Source organism: Tamandua tetradactyla, chromosome 13, assembly GCF_023851605.1.
Source record: "Tamandua tetradactyla isolate mTamTet1 chromosome 13, mTamTet1.pri, whole genome shotgun sequence".
NCBI lineage: Eukaryota > Metazoa > Chordata > Mammalia > Pilosa > Myrmecophagidae > Tamandua > Tamandua tetradactyla.
The window spans coordinates 89,952,959-89,970,621 of NC_135339.1; the positions used below are offsets into that span (position 1 = coordinate 89,952,959).

At 46.8% G+C, this 17,663-nt stretch overlaps 1 protein-coding gene across 1 annotated transcript in view; it reads left to right on the forward strand.

Annotated features, from left to right (window-relative positions):
- The window catches only part of DOCK1 (dedicator of cytokinesis 1), a 564,538-nt gene that overhangs the window by 443,116 nt on the left and 103,759 nt on the right, over positions 1-17,663 (forward strand). Inside the window, exons 31-32 of the mRNA XM_077126402.1 lie at positions 2,865-2,965; positions 11,485-11,543. Coding sequence (XP_076982517.1) covers positions 2,865-2,965; positions 11,485-11,543 — 160 coding nt within the window. The remainder of the gene's footprint in view (positions 1-2,864; positions 2,966-11,484; positions 11,544-17,663) is intronic.

A 17,663-nucleotide genomic window follows, 5' to 3' on the forward strand; every position in this document is an offset into this window, starting at 1 on the left:
CCTGTTATTCAATGGGTTATAATCCATTACTGTCATTACTTATTTTGATGTTCAAATCATCACAGATATGGCCATCAAGACCCAGTACATGCTGTTTTCCCATCCTCTCAGCAGATCCCCAAATGTTTGAGCATTTCCTTACTTTGTAGCACGTAGCACATAGCGACATTCCAGGTTCATCTTGTAGTTTTCCTGTCTCGGCCCTGGAATTAGCTGTTCTTCTCTAAGGAGCTCTTGTTTCTTTTAGTGGTACATGTTGGTCAGAGATAAACCTTGGTCACTAAGTGTGCTCATGGCGTCTGGGGCATCGCTGCTCCCAGGAGGAAAGAAACGCAGGGGTATGTGTTTGTATGTGTGTGCACATTGTATGTGTGTGCACATATATGCTCCTGTACAACTCACTCATGGCCCCCTTCATGTAATGTGTATATATATATAACCACAAACTCACACCAATACCTGCAGTTGCAGTGGAATACCACAGAACTCTTTCTGACTTGCTCCATTTCCATGTTTGTTATTCCCTTCACTAACAATGAGAAACCTGGCTCCCATTACTCTTATCTCTTTACTAGTTGGCCTGTCCCTGTGGATGTAGCCACTTCCCTAATGCCACTGCTGTCAGGTGCTCTCCGTGCCCGGTTCCTGCTCTGGTTTCTCAGGCCGGCCCCCCTGTCCAGCCGGCGTGGACGCCCTCCTCTCCCTGCTCCAGCTCTGACAATGGGGGAGGCATTTCCAGGGAGCGTACAGATCCCAGCAGCCTCCCCATGCCTAAGGAAATAAAAACCTCCTTGTGTTTTTCCCAGTCTTGATCTTCAGGGAGAAGTGCTGAGTCAGCAAAGTGATGGGCTTGCTCCAGTGGCAAAGGCCCAATGGCAGGCAGAGCCCAGGGGGCAAGGGACAGCGGAGTTTCCTTCCTCAGAGCATCTGTCCACACTATTCCTTAAATATCTCTCAGGGAGGTCTTTGCAGGAGAGTTCTGGCTAAGCAGTCAGTCCTGATTATAGGAATGCAGAGAAGGGAGTTACAAAAATAGCATTAATCTTTTTTTTAGACAGCAGCTATAAATTGACATACTCTCTGGGTCTAGGGAGACACGAATTCTGTCCTCATCATGTCCCTGACTCCGAAATGGCCCTGGCTTGTGGCCTCATGTGTGAAAAGGTAGAAGCAGCACTTGGTTGTTTAAGTTCTTGATGATCAAATGAGCCGGAGTGTTAATAGTTCAAGGGAGTTCATGAGAACGTTGAATAAACAGAAGGTCACCATATTCATACTTAAGTCCCATAAATGCCGTTACATTTCCACTTACTTTGTGGGTGATTGTAAGTAGAATCAATAATGTTAACACTTTATTTTTATATAGCCCTTTGCAGCTATTTCATTTGATATAATAAATATTAGTTCTGCTTTGTAAATGAGAAAACGGACACCCTCAAAATTCTTGCCTAAGTTCATTGAAATCACAAAGGCTCTTGGACGTGTAATGGTGGCTCTGGCCTGAGTAGCCAGTGTCCTTCCTGTCACTTGCTTTACGTCAGACACAGTGCTGGCCCCCCACGCTCCACCCTCACCCCCCACGCCACCGTATCCAGAGCACAGAAGGGGACAGCATCGGGCAGGAAGGACAAGGCCATGGGACAGCGAGATGACAGATAGAATGCCACACAGCATCTGCAAGGGCCCCGGGGGGGGAGGGGAGGGGCGCATGTTTAAGGACCTGATGACAGCATTGGTCCAGCGTGCAGAGGGGGAGTGAGGGGGGTGGTGGAAGGTGTGGGGAGTTTGCAAAGGGGTTCTGCAGGGGCGGGGCACTGTTGGGTTTGCAATTGGGTAAGCTTCCTCTGGCCTCACTGTGGTCAGTGGACTTGAGAGCTGGGTGGCAGAGTCGGAGAAGACACTTAGGAAGCTGCTGTTCTGACTCGTGCCAGAAGACGCTTATACGATAGCTCCTGGTTGGTGCCACGTGGCTGGTCTGGGGAGATGGCCAGGTACTGAAAGCTGATCGATGGGTGGGTTTTAGGGATGGACAAAGCCCAGAGTTGCCATTTCTCTGACAAAAATAGCCACCCTTGCCAATCCAAGGACTATTTTTTTGTTGTTATAACTTTCTGGACCCTGTTTTAAACGTTGACATAAAATCAGTGAGTTTTTGTTCCACTGCTTTAAGATTCTACCCACAATAATGTTTCTCCTTTAAGAGCTCATTTACAGTGGCAAGTCTAGGTGACTGTCCAAATAGACAGACCTTGCATGGACAGAGCTTTATGACAACAGTCATTTCATAGTACATTATCCTTTGAACCACACACAGTTCATAAGCCCTTGAAACATGAACTGTATGATAATTTTTTACACTTGCTTTCCTCAGATGTCTCAAGTTAAATATGGTTTTTTTATCATAAAAAATTATAAATTATAGAAATCTCTATTCTAAAAGTAAGAGGAACAATAATATAATAATAAAAACTAACTAATTGAGTGCTTATCACGTGCTCGGCATCCCTGTAAGGGTTCTGCATTTGTTCCTTCCTCCCAGCAGCCCTAGGAAGTAGGTACTCTTGAAATCCCTATTTTACCAATGAGAAAACTGAGGCACAGAGAAGCTATATCTGTTGGCCTAAATAAAATGGAGAAACTGGAATTTGAACACATATACTGTGATTCCAGAACCCACATTCAACATGAAATCACATCGTGGGTGGCTGGTTGGCAATTTGTTTATAGGGTGTGCATTTTGATTTTTTTGCTAAATTAACATTTCAGAAGCATGCATTGGGCAAATGATAAACATTTCAGAGTGCTTTTCAGATGATATATTAAGCTGCTGAACAATTTAGCATTTCCCCCTTTTTGGTTTTCAGCTGTGGAACAACTACTTTCACCTGGCTGTCGCTTTCCTTACTCAAGAGTCTTTGCAACTGGAGAATTTCTCAAGTGCTAAGAGAGCCAAAATCCTTAACAAGTAAGTCCTCGTCCAGCTCAGAAACCATGGCAGGAGTCTCCTGCTCTATTAGCATAATTCCCATGTAGTCTCTAAGCCAACTTGGTACAAATTGAGATGTAATCACAATGTAATGAAAGGGTGGTTTTAAATCATGATTTGAGTATTGCCTTTTCTAACCCATGAATCAAGATCTAAATTTGCAGGATTCATCATGGTAGGTTCAAAGTCAGGGTAATTCAAGACCATTAGTGCAACACAGAATGGGAGTTTCTGGAGATAATTACTTCTGCTGTGGACTGTTCTGATGTCGTTCCACGTGTGGTTTATTTATTTTATTGCTTAACCCTCCAATTCTGCTTCTAAAAAAAAAGGTAACTAAAGCTACTGGCACTCAGATGGTTGAAGAACTCATCATGAAGTTAGGGTTCTCCACGGTGGTTTCCTTCTTTGAAAAATAAAGCACTGATAGTGAATTGAACGGATGATACCACTGTAAGCAAACCTCTCTGAATTTCCATGGAAGCCATCATCCTAGGCTGCTTCATTCAGCTTGGTCACCCCAGCTTGCAGCTTGTCTAGTACCTGGTCCATTATAAAGGGAAAAAAACGTTGCATGGGTTTCCTTCCAGTGTTTGGGCATCTGTAAGTCTTGCCTCTTCTGTTTCTGTCTCAGTTTTGCTAATTTCTCACTGCTCTGAGTCCCCCTTTCACAGGCACTCTTGAAAGAGTTCTCAAATGGTTCCCAAGTTACTGAGTCATCAGTTCTTTTTGTCATTTTCATTATACCTCTGCAACATATTCACTGAAAATGGTTGGCCTACCCCATGCTGCTCATTGGGTTAGAGATTCCAGAGGAATGCAGAAGGCGGCAGCCACCCATCCTTCTGCTATCCTATGAGGGTTTATCTCACATATAAGGCAACTCAAAAGCATGACTTATATCATGCACCTGTACTATGTGCCAGCAACTTTCTAAGCACTTCATGTGCATTTTCTCATATACTCATTAGAACAAAAACAATATTCATTAGGTTTGCTTATCATCCTTATTTTACAGATGAAAAAGGTAAAGCACAGAGTGATCAAGTCTCTTGGCAAAGTCACACACCTTGCAAGTGACAAAACAATGTTCTACTCCAGGCATTTCAGAACCCATGCTTCTAACTTCCTTACAGTGCTCCTTTTGGAACCTGAAATCCTTTGATCTGAGCCCATCTAACTAAAAGCCAATTTCATCTGGCCATCTCTTTGAGGTTTCTTAGTCAGGTGGTTCCAATTGAATGGCCATTGATGTAGACATGCCATTTGTTCAGAGAAGGGAAAGGCACCCCAGTACAGAGCCACGAATGCAGAATGGAGTTAGGTCGAGCTGGTGCCAGTGGCCCTGTCTGGGTAAAAGATGGGCAGCAGCAGCCTGCCCCCTCAACACCAGTGCCCACTCGCCTCACTCACCTGGGTTTACACGGTCCAGAGATACATCCCCTGGGAGACTGGCTTAGTGCAGATGCTACCTCTTTGTGACTCATAAGAAGCGAGGGCTGGGTGCTGCTGTTTAGATGCTCTTGTGGTGGATGTGTTTGTGGTGAAGGTGGTAATGAGCATGACCCAGCACAGTGGGGGGCACTCGGACCTGACCCACTCTTGTCGTGTGAGTATGAACAGTCGAAGCAAAAACAACATCAGTAGCTACCTCAGCCATGCAGGCCTCGGCTGCCAAAGGAAACGTTTGCTCCCCACATGGCCGTGTGGACTCAGAGGCTTCAAAGCCAAGGGAAATCAAACACAGCCAGCTGGTGTCTCTCCGTGAGAGCTGGCAGGGCCTCTGAAATGGGCCTTTAGTCTTCTCTCTCACTGTCCTGGCAACGATAGACTCCAGATTTTCCCCCTTTAAATTTTCTCATAGGTTCCCAAAGGGAAAAAAAAGCCACTGAGCATTTCCAAAGTTGGCTCTGGCAGGGCTATTTCGGGCCCCTGTGTTGTCCAAGGGCTCCTTCCCAGGAGGCCTGGGCTCAGTGTGCGGCAGTGACCAGTGATTGAGGGGGACGTCACTCCCTGAGACCAGCTGCTACCCCAGGGGGCTGCATGGCACAGGTGGAGGTGCACCTGCATCTCTGTGCCTCTTAACTCATCTTAAATACTTGGTCATCAATTTGCAAAATGTTTTTCTGAAATAGCAAAACCTACCATTGCAGCCAGGATTGTCCAGAGAAACAGAACCAACAGGATATATCCCTAAAGATAGATGTCTTTTAAGGAAGAGGCTCATGTGAGGGGCTGGCCAGGCTGAGACCTGCAGCAGGCTGGCAGGCAGGGGGTGCTGCTAAGCTTCTTGTTGACATCTTGAGTCTGAAATCCTCATAGGAGGCTGGGATCCCAGAGAGGAGCAGATGGTGCAGTCTTGAGGCAGAATTTCTTCTTCCTCCAGAAGCCCTCATCCTTTTTTCTTCTTGAGGCCTCCAACTCATTGGGTGAGGCCCACCCACTGTATCGAAGATTGTCTTCTTCACTCAAGCTTACCTGACCGTAGGTGCTATTTCTGCACAAAATATTTCCACAGCCACAGCCAGGCCAGCATTTGACCAAACAGCTGGACACCACAGCCTCGCCGCATTGACACATAAAATTAACCATCGCATCGGCTTAAGAAATATTTGAGGATATCCTACCCAAATGCTTAAATTTTCTTTAAGACTCCTACCATGCCCAGGCATTTTTAAAATTTCTTTAAGAATTGTACTACAAGAAGTAGACTGAGGGGCTCCCCTGTATTCGGTTAAGTGGGGTCTCCATGCTCAGGACAGAAAGATCAAGCGTGGAGCTGACAGTGAAGCAGCCTAGAGTCAGGAGTGGTAGGTAGATATGCAAAACAGTAACCGTAGATTGGTGCTGCTTTAGCACACAGTGGACGTAACCAATGCGATTATCCTTCCTGAGAGGTCTGAAGGGTTAGTGATGCCGCACCCCACTCTGGCCTGTCCCCTCCTGCATCTGTCTGCTCTAGGGCCCAGGAATCCAACCAAACACTTCTCAGTGAGGGCCCCGCTGTGGAACAGTGTAGCACCCCCCTCTACCTCCCTGCCAAGTCCTGCAGCTCCTCTGGGAGCAGAGCAATAGAAAATACCAGTAACTGAAGATCTGCCTGCTCCTTCCCTCTTGCTAAACTTGCTGTCCTTCTGATTACTGAGTTTGGGAGATAATTAGGATTATGTATTCCAAAGACATACCCCAAAGCGCACGGAATAACATAAAAGAACAGACCGTATCGTGCAGAGAACTGATTATGTCAAACCCAAATGGAGTACAAGATTTGTCTGTGAACCACAAAACAAATAACCCCTAGGAATCAATGTCCATAATAAGGAAATTTAACTGCTCCACCTTCCAACGTCCCCAGCACGTGACTCTTAACAAAGGACAGGAACTTCAACAGAATGCTAAATCTGACCACCATTTCTTCCTCCCGTCCCTCCCCTCCAAGCCTTCCACATTGGGCTCATAAAATGCGAGTGCAATTTTAAAGAGTTGACGTCTGATCATGACTGGCTTGAAAATTTTAGTATGCAAGGCACCACATGTCCCAGGGTGGGACAATGTACAAGCCCAGGCTTGGTTCTGGAAGAGAATAGGGGAATCAACAATTGGGCCTCCAGTGTATCTAAGCATCAAATACCCATTTAGAATTGTCAGCCAGAGAGGCTCCCATTGGATGGCAAGGCTCAGCTCAGTGCATTGAAACCTGCATGCAGAGAGTGTCCTTCACGAATACCCTCTTCCCATTTGGACCCCAGCCTGGTTTCCAGCCGTTTGTTTTACTGGAGAAGTCTACCCTCAGTTCATTGCATGCTCTAATCAGACATGTTTTACAACTGGACTAAAACACCACCTAAGCAAAAATATCTCCATTTTACCTAACACTTGGTCTGAAATGACAATTACTTTTTAGGGAAATTAGAAGGAAAGAAATTTGTCACGTGCCATTTTGAAATGTGACCTGATCTGAAGCTGAAATTGTAAATTCAAGATTATTATTAGCAGGAGAGATGATCAAATTTGTGTTTAAGCTAATTCCTTTTTAAGAGACTCAAATTATTAAAAATTAATTCACTTTAAACTATGGATTCAAAGGGGGTCCAGAGAGATGGACTTACTGCATCATAATACTGTGCCAGTATCATGTTGGAAGAGTTATTGGGGATGCTGTACCCTGCTGGAGGTTATATTAGTTAGAGAAACAGAACCAACAGGAGATAGATAGATATGGAGAAAGAGGGAGAGAGAGAGAGACAGATGTAAATATTAAGAGATTTATTCTAGGAATTGGTTCACATGACTGTGGGGATTGTCAAATCCAAATCCTGTAGGACATGCCACAAGTTAGGAATTCAGTGAAGGTAGCATTGAATTCCCCAGGAAAAGCTGGCTGCTTGAAGAAGACATAGAAATTCTTCTTTTTGCTTGCTGAAGTCCTCAATTCTCCCTTTCAGTCCCTCAACTCACTGGATGAGGAGACATCTCTCATCGCAGAATGCAGTCTTTGTGGATTGTAGCTGTAATCAGCCACAGATGCCAACAACTGACTGATAATTTAAATCCACAAAATGCCTTCCCAGCAATAATCAAGCTAGTATTTGCTTGACTCTACAGCTGGACACCACCACCCAGCCAAGCTGACACAGAAATCAGCCATCACCAAGGTGGTAAAATATATGCAGTCCAGGACAGAGTAGTACATCAGACCCCTTGCCTAGAAAGGCTGGTTCCCACTGGTTACATTTGGGGTACCTCTGTTCCCACCTCCCTAGGAACGTACCACATTCTTAAGAAGGAATAGCTAGCTGCGTGTCCTCCAGCCACACTATCTTCTTTACTCACCGACTACCTCCCTGCCACAGGACCTTAGTACCTACTGGTCCCTCTGCCTGGAGTGCCGTGCCCCCCTCACCTGCCATCTGAATTGCCCATCTCATTCTTCCAATCATAAGGCAAATATTATTCTCCAAGGGAATTCTTACTAGGGCCAGTTGTGGCCCACTGTAAATCCTCTCACTACCACCATGCTTTTCAGAAGGGAACACCATCATGGCCTAAAATAAAAATTAAAAAAAAAATTCTATCCATTTAGTGCGGTGTTTTGATTAGTATCTCTCCTACCATGGTGATAGCCTCCTGTGGTCTGGAGGGCTTGTCTGTTTGCCACGGTACACCCATGTTAGCTCTGTGCCTTGCACCCAAAAAATGCTCAGTAAATGCTGCTCACGGTAAGAATTGATCTAACTGATCATCGTAGCCATGGGCGGGATACTGCAACGAGGCCTGATCTAGCCTTGATGGAGTGCCTACTAGGCCAGTCAGATGTATTATCTTTCTCATTCTTCACAAAAGCCTGGGAGATGAGCCTCATTTTCCCAGTGTCATAGATGAGAAGACTGAGGGTCAGAGTGGTTGAGTAACTTGCCCGGTGTCCAGGAACTAGGTGGCTGCAAAGCTTGAATTTAGGCTCAGGGTATGTCAGGGTTACGGGCCTGGATTTGGGATCCTGGTGAGTCGACCTGTCTGGATTGTAGAAAGGTGGCCTCCTGGGGGCTCCCTTGGGTGGCTATTCCCATATTCAAGTACTGTGGGGTAGGCACAAGTGAGCTGAGTGTGGTAGGAAGCCCCAGACCAGGTGATTCCAGCTACACGTTGTTTTTGCTTTGGGAAAGTAGGTACGTCGGTAAACTCCATGACTCACTGCTTCCTCGTTGGGAAAACACTTAGAGCAATGTCTTCTTGCTCACTTCCCAGTCTTCTTGTGAAAATCAAAGGAGACACACATGCTTTGCCCAAGGTGACACTGTGCTGTGCTGTACTGTCATGCGGTGCAGCCTTGCTGGGGGTGGGGCTGTGGGCCATGGAGGCAGCAGTGTGGGTCTTGGAGTCTGAAGACCGGGTGCTCAGCTCATCTCTCCTGGCTATGTGACTTCGGCCGCGTCATCCTCTCATCTCCAGGGCCAGTCTCGGTCCCCCATCATCAGTCGTTAGAGAGGCATCGCTGTGTTTGCTGCCAGCTCTGCAATTCCGTGTCCAGGTAATGAGCATTATTAGCCCAAGACTTTCTCCTTGGAAAGAGCATACACATGGCTGGGAAACCCGCGAGAGTTCAGGTGACAGCTGTAGCTCTGTCAGGGGATTGCACTGAACACTGATCGATCCATCAACGCTGCCTTCTTATTAAAATGAAAGAAAAGACCAAACTCGCTGTTGGGGGCGTTTGTCTCCCCCTTTAGCTTCTGGCTCCTTCCCTGTCCTCTCTGCCTCTCTCCCCTGTCTTGTCTGTCTATTGGAACAGCAGCTTCAGGCACTTCTCGCCGCAGGCCTGTGCCCTTCAGGAGACATGCACACCCCGTCCCCTGCTGATCCCACAGCTCTCCAGTACTGCTAAGGCAAACAGAAGACACGACACCAGAGACAGGGAAGTGGAGCTGGGAAGTGTAAGCCCCAGCCCTCCCCGCTCCTCCTGCCCCTGCCGGGGTTTTCTGGGCAGAGGGGCAGAATTCACGTCCAGCTCTGGGAGAATCAGCACGTGGCTGCAGCTCCAGAAATGCCACATCACCCCCGAATGGCCCAAACAGCAAGTGTTAAACCTGTTTGCTGCCAAGGCCTGGTCCACTGGACTTTGCATTTCCCAACGTTAGGATTTCCTTTGAGTAGGGAAGGAGCTGGGCCAGGGGAGAGATGGGTACAGATACTGGTAACCGGCCTGGCATGAGCCCTCCTTGCTTTTTGAGAGATCCACGTGGTTTGGACGTTATGAAAGTATTCGCAGCCTAAGGTAGCCAGAAAACCACATGACCCCCCGGCTGTGGCCGGTACCCAGCTCCTTCCAACCTCCTCAGTGCATAGAGGGACTGGTCACCTGGTGGCAGAGGACTCGAGACAGGGTGTTTGTGTTCTTGGGGTCACACCTCCCCCACCCCCACCCCACCCCAATGGTGCGTCCTGGCTGCTCTTCTGGAAGGCGAGTCCGGGCTGCAAGGAGAGCGCCTCTTTCCGTCCCGCTTCCCTGGGAAGCACCCAGAGGATGCCCGTCGCCCAGACCAGCCTGCGGCCCACTGCGTCCTCTCCCAGCGGCAAGGCTGCCACGGGGTCCCTCTTGTGTGCTGCATGGGTGCAGTGGGAATTGGGAAACGAGTGTGACAAACATCAGAGGCAGCGGGGCTACTTGGGGTCCAGCTTGGGCCTCCCTGGGACCTCACAGGCTGCCAGTTACACACTGAGGGGTACTTTCCTGGCACCCACAAACTCAGATCCAGTCGCTTTGCTGCGTGGACAGCCTCATTGTGGCCTTGGTGGTGGGCTCCTTTCCTGGCCGAGGTCCCACCTCACCCGCCAGGAGCCTTCCCGTGCCAGCACGTACCCAGTGGTTGGCATGAGCTTGAGGTCAGACGTCTACGTCGGAGGACAGGACCTCAGGTCCCTGCTTGGTTTCTCCCTCTGTGCAATGGGCCCAGCACACCAAGGCAGTCTGCCTCCCACTCACCAGGGTGGGGCCTCTGTGGTTGAATTCTCCCAGGAAGTGCCAGGTGAGTTTGTCGTTCGTGTCCAGATGATCCCGCAGCCTGTAACCTCTCCAGCGGTAGGTGACAGGCAGGTGCTTAGACACAGGACACCTTTATAATAAGGTGGCAGCAGGGTCACAGTTCTAGATTTCCTGGCCAGGATCTTTGTGTTAATAGCCGCAAGGCAGTTAATTAGAACTTTCCTTTTCACACCAGCTGACTTTGGGAAAAACGGACTAGGCTCAGCGACACAGCTGCTCAACTGGAATCCTGCATAATCGTGCACATTATTATTTTTAATATAATCAGCTATTTCCTTTGGCAATAAAGGAAAAAGTTAAATTGCTCTCAAACTAATAAAGGTTTATCTTCTGAAGCATCAAATTCTGTTTACTCCTGAAACATATACCTTCTCTGCTCATCCACTGGGAGGATAAATTAGCATTTATTTTCCTGGCTAAACAACAGTTGAATATTTGTTGACATCTTTTGGTGTTGTACTGTCCCTTACATTTAAGATGATAAAGAAGAATGTGAGATCCTGGGAAGAGGATTTCCCCAGTCTGATTGTAGACTCCGGAGTCTAATTTTAACAAGCGAAAGCTGCCACTGTGTGCAGGGTTGTAGGATATATGTGGCATCTGCAGTGTGTGTGCTGACCACGTGCATGGAAAACAAACTCCCCCTTAGGCTGAAGTGCTGAGTGTTTTCTCTTGCTTGCCATTAGAGGTTGAAGAAAGGAAAACACTTTCATTGCTCCCCAAACCACCCCCATATTCTCGCAGGGGAGAGACTGTTATATAATCCGCCAAGATGGGAAAGCGCGATTCCCACTGCTGTGTCCTGTTCCTTCAATTCCATTTAGAGGCAGCAGAAGTTGAAGTTCTGACACACCATCTCGGTGATGGGAAACTTTAATTGCACTTAAAAATAATTCAAGCCTGATTTTCAAATTGCTGGATGGAGTGACTTGGCATTTTCCTTTTCCCGGGTTTTCAGGTATGGCGATATGAGGAGACAGATTGGCTTTGAAATCAGAGACATGTGGTACAACCTGGGTGAGTGGCCGGGTTTTTCTGGGGATGTGATTATTTTGAATTGGTGGGTGGAGACCTTAGCCCTGCTTGTCATTGTTAGATTATCTTAAAAATCCCAATTCCTTCTCTTCCTCGAAGAGTGAAAGCTATCTTTTGTAATAACTGTTTTCAGTAAACAAGAGCTAGGACACCAAAATAAAGAACATGGAATCTACTGGGTGGGGCAGATGGGAGAATCAGTAGAGCCTCTTCTGGTGTCAGATGAACTCTTTGCTCTGGGTTTCACTGCGACTCCCCCCTGCTCTCCATGCTTCAAACTGTGTGGCCCACCTTCCTGTGACTTTACCTCCATCCCCTAATGTTGCCGTTTTACAGACTTTACCTTCAGAAGGGCTTTTCAACCTACTCAAAACCAGCCCCTGTGTTTAGGTACACTGCCACCAGGTGGTGGTAGCATAACATGCTCATGTGATTGAAGCACTAAGGGATGCACTGTATGTGTTTTAAGATAAGAAATTAATACAATCTCCCCACCTACTTTCATCATTAGAAATAGCAAATCCTCCATTCAAATTGTAGCCAGTGTGGCATGTAATACTTTTAGATAAGCTCCTTAGAGGAGTAAGGGACTGGCTGCAAATTGGGGCCTCTCACCATTTTTCCTGTGTCTTCTGTGAAGCTGGCTTGCCTCTTGGTGGGGATGGAGGCTTCCCTGGCACCTGTCCTCAGCTCTCAGGCTGACCGGTGCCAAGGTCCCCCTACGTCTGTCCCTAGGCACTGGGGAGGAACTGGCGTTCACAAGCAAGACTTCAGTCCCATGTCCAGCCTCAGGACTGCAAGGGCTCCTGCCTCAGAATAGCCCGAGAGAAGCCCTCTTCTCCCCCCTCTACCCTGGCGACTCTGTCCTCTAATAGAAGGACGGGACATTTGTCCACATCACTCCCCAGTTACCCTGCTGTGTTTCACTAGAGCTGGGGGCGACCTAGCTGCTTCCAAACCTTGTTTCTTGAGCAGCTTCCTATCCATACAGTGACTAAAGACATAAAGACAGGCTGTATCCTTGGGCTGAGCAAAACAATTCGATAAAAATTGCACCTGGCTTTTGGTTAAGGGCGGTGACTAGATTCCACTGCCCCGCCTGAGGGGCTAAGAGCAAGCAGGGGGTTTTCGGGCCAAGCTGGTGCTTCTGCTTTGTGATCGGCAAGTTCAAGTGGGCATCCTTCAGACCTGAGCAGGGTGGCTCCATGCATCCCTGCTGCCGGATTTCCTCGGAATTCCTTCCTGGGTGCCCGCCTATCAACAGATGTTTGCAAAGGAAACTCACAGCTCATCTCAGGAGGAAGTTAGGATGATTTCCAAATATGTTTTGTCTTCCTGCTTATATGAAGGAGGAAGTCTTTTTCAAATGAGTCACTATCCAGTAAAATAAAAACAAAAACATAAAACCTTGAGGAAAAAAGACTAAGATGCTCAACAGATAATACTGACAAATAAAAATTAAGCACCTTGGCTTAACACAAGGTGCCAGGTAGAGTCTCAAGCGCAGGAGAAGTGAAGAACTGGGGGGGCCAGCTCCTCCACTCGTGTTCTGTATGGAAATGGAACCTGCTGCATTGTGGGTTTTGCGGGTTTCTGGACTTGAGTTGGCCTCAGACCCTTGAAGGGTCATTCTGCTGGACCCCATGTGCCCAAGGGTCGGTTGACCCCTGTGAGCGCCATCACACTGCCTGCAGGGAGAGGGGCGAGCGCTGGCCTTGGCGTCAGGAGACGTGAGAGGTCACACCATGGATCTGGCCCCCTCCACCCCCACCTGGCTCTACAGCCTCTGTCATACAACATGGTCCCTCAGTTCTCCAAACTCGAAGATAAAGAGGTTGCTCTGCCTCGTGGAAGGGCCTTCCATTCCTCAAGCTCAATAATTCTATGACATCTCTGTGCAACGACTTCAGTAATACAATATGTTAAGGCTTTCAGAGCAGAGAGGAGGCCCATTCAGGACTCATTTTCTTATATATTTTAATTAAAAATTTTTTAAGCATAACAACATACGAACATGAACATTCTTACCATATGATCATTCCGTTCTTGGTATATTAACAATAACTCACAATATCATGACATAGTTGTATATTCATCACCATGATCACCTCTCAGAACATTTGCATCAATACAGAAAAAGGAAATAAAAAGAAGAAAGAAAAAAATTCTTACATACTATATCCCTATCCCACCCCCTTACCAATCACCAACATTTCCATCTACTAAAATTATTTTAACATTTGTTCCCCCTATTAATTATTTATTGTTAATCTGTATATTTTACTCATCTGTTGATAAGGTAAATAAAAGGAGCATCAGACACAAGGTTTTAAAAATTACACAGTCATACTGCAAAAGCTATATCATTATACAATCTTCTTCAAGAAACATGGCTACTGGAACACAGCTCTACATTTTCAGGCAGTTCCCTCCAGCCTCTCCATTACACCTTAACTAAAAAGGTAATATCTATATAATGTGTAAGAATAACCTCCAGGATAACCTCTCAACTCTGGAATCTCTCAGCCATTGACACTTTATTTTGTCTCGTTTCACTCTTCCCCCTTTTGGTTGAGAAGGTTTTCTCAATCCCTTGATGCTGAGTCCCAGCTCATTCTAGGATTTCTGTCCCACGTTGCCAGGAAGGTCCACACCCCTAGGAGTCATGTCACATGTAGAGAGGGGGAGGACAGTGAGATTGCCTATTATGTTGGATGAGAGAGAGAGGTCACATCTGAGCAACAAAAGAGGTTCTCTGGAGGTAAGTCTTAGGCCTAATTTTAAGTAGGCTTAGCCTATCCTTTGCAGGGTTAAGTTTCATATGAACAACTCTAAGATTGAGGACTCAGCCTATTGCTTTTGTTGTCCCCACTGCTTTTGAGAATATCAGGAATTCTCCACATGGGGAAGTTGAATTTTCCCCCTTTCTCACCATTCCCCCAGGGGACTTTGCAAATACTTTTTTATTCACTGTTCAAATAACTCTGGGATTTATTGGGGCATCACTCTGGACAAACCTACAAAATCTCATGCCCTACTCAAGGTTCTATGTACGTGTGGTGTTCAGTTAAGCTGTCCACGCAAGTTATATTAGGAGATGCACTAGTCAAAATATAAATTTTGTACCAAATAAACATTTTTTGCTTTAGTCTCATACATAAGTTAAAGTTTTAAAATAGTAATTACCGTCTATTTTCAACACCCTGAAATATTGACATTCCTTTGTTCTTCCTCATGCAAAAACATTTTTAATTTGTACATTTAGTCACTATCATTATACACTCTAGGTATTCCTAGATTATACCATCATTTTAATTGAGCTCTCCATGTTCTTTCTTAACATCCCACGTTAATAGAGGCATTTGTTGTGTGCCCTGGTAGGCCAGTTGAGGGGGCTCACGTCGGGAAGGGGCCTGTGCAGCCCCACAGGGAGAGAGAGGCAGGAGAAAGCAGGAAGGGGTGTGGGCAGAAGTGGTGTTGGAGAGAGACTGCATGCTGGGGTGCAGCTGCTACATCCCAGCTTCCCGGTGGAGGTGGTGGGCTCTCCACCTGCAGCCTGGCTGTCGGCCTAGACCTGCCGCTTCTCTGGGTGTGGACTCTCTGGAGAGATTTTCACTCTCACCCTTACTAAAGGAGCAATGATGCCTGCTTGTGAGTTGTTCCTTTTGAACTCTGGAGGACAAACCATTAGTTGTGCATGTCGCCTAAGAGGCCGGTTTCACCCATGCTTTCAAGTGAAGGCGCTGCCTTCTGAAATGGCTGCGTTCTGCCTTTGACCTTCAGGCTAGCCGGCGACACCCAGGCTGGAGTGACCTAAAGCCCAGGCCGGGGGGCCTGAGGGTGGATATTCAGGCCAATCACTGACCCCCAGAAGTGCTTCCTCCTCAGCTGGGAACAGCTGCCCTGCTGCTCACCAGCATCCAACTAAGGGGTCACTGCTGGCTATAGGTCGTCCTGATTTTTGTTTGTTTGTGAGTATTTTTAATGACTCTCCTAGAGCTGCTGCGAGTGACCCAACGTTAAACCATTTTTCCCGGTAGCAGTGAAGGAGGAGCGGGTGGGTCTGGAGGAAGGCAGCCTCTTTGGGGTGCCACTCCCAGACCCCCAGGCAGGTCTGCCCTAGGGAGGAAACAAGCTCCCCCCTAGCTCGGATTTTTAGAACAGTTTTGGAGTAGTTTGTTCTCCTGACTGACATTATCTGTCATTACACTCAAAATAGGCCCCGTGGAGTGATGGAGACATTTGAATTGCCACATAAAGGATGCAGTTAAAAGAGCAAATTCCCCATTTCAGTGTCTGTGGCTGATTTCAATACGATGGTCCATGCAAAGGTTCCATTTGGCAGCTTTGCAAAGGAAACCTCAACTCCAGTGGGAAGTGGCCCACAGGTCACATCTAAACCATGACCTTGGCCAGGGCAGGGCAGGGTTCGGTAATCGTAAGAAATGCCCATCAGCCTACACAGGTTGGGTTCCTTGCTTATAAATAGTTAACTTACTGTTTAAAGTTTAAAAAAAAAAAAAAAGCAGTGAACAAAATTATGAAAGCATAGACTGCCCACAGGGTCTTGTCAGAATGGCTAAGAATAGTTCATTGGTCACCTGTGGCAGCCGACATCCTCCTGCCCCCGTCTCAGGTGTGGGATCTGCCAACAGGTGTCATTGCAGAGGGCGCCACTCGGAAAATTTATGACAGCACACCTCAGTTTCCCGAGAGGTACACAACCTATTTTCTATACAGCTTTTTAAAAAAAAAAATACATGGGCTCATGTTTGGGAACATATTGACAGGCTGATCTAGCCAGCTCTGCCAAGAAAATAAAACTAGGAGCCATCTATGTCTTACAATTAGTCACCTATCACTTGATCAGGCTGAGCAGAATGCTGCCTGAGACTTTCTTTCCTTAAAATCTTCCACGTGTTCGGTAGACACCGCACCTGGGATTGTGCCAGCACGTAGAGCCCCCGAGCAAGGATCTGGGGGTAGTTTTGCTCGACTTAATGCATCTGCAAACACACCACCCCCTGGGACAGAGCAGCACGGATTTATTTTGCCTCCCAAACCTCTCATATTTGGAGTCAATTCTGAAAGGGGAAATCAAAAGCAGACTCTTTCAACCAAAAGGAACAACAACAAAAAAAAAAGTGTGCTATTTCCCCAGCTCGACAGTTATGTATCAAAGCACATTCTCCAGGCAGCTGCGTGGAATACCCCTCTGCCCCTCACCCTCCCAGCCTCGATTTACATTTTGTTTATTACATCCAGCACACTGGACCCTGCCTAAGAGGTACGATTGGCCACGACAAACAGCTACCGTGAGGTCTTTATTAACCAGATTGGGCTGGGAATATTTTTCATGCAGGGATTCCCTTCATGGGTATTTTTAGAGACTGGGCCAATTATGTGTTTTTTGCTGAAACACATTTACAGTATCAGTTCGGCTGGGTGATGGGACTCTGCGATAAGGCTGTGGGATAAGACTGTGTTTAATATCCTGAATTTCTGAACAGTGGCGATTGTACAGAGAGAGTCCAGATACCCAGGAGGAAGCTGCAGGTGGAGAGACCTGGCTTCCCTGAGAAAGCAAGCTCTCATTTCCAGGGGAAGCCACCCCAGGTTTTGTAACTAGAATAAAGACTATAGATGGGTTTTAAAGAATTTGGAAGTGGGAAGTGCAAAACTGACAAGGTGAGGGGAAGGTGAAATATTTGCATTGTGATCTGATAATTAGGTTGCTCTTCCTTTGACTCAAAAGGAAATAAACGTGCCTCCTTTTTTGTCCCCTTGAAGTCTTTTCTGTAGAAGTCAGTTTGATCCTCATTGATTCTGAACCTGAGCGCATCATTAATTTGAGGAAGAAATGCTCCAGGGGAAATCCATAATGCAAATGACCATTTAAAAAAAAAGATGGATACCCCCTCCTTGTTCATCTTGAACCATTGGTTACTGAAGGTTAAGACCCCAGGGGCAGAGCTCCAGGTTAGAGTGTGCCTTCTGCATAGATTAAGAAACCATTCTTTTTGCAACTTATTTTTTCCAGTTCTTGCATCTACAACCACTAGTTACTGCCTGACATGTCCCTTCCAGCTTGGAACAATAAAC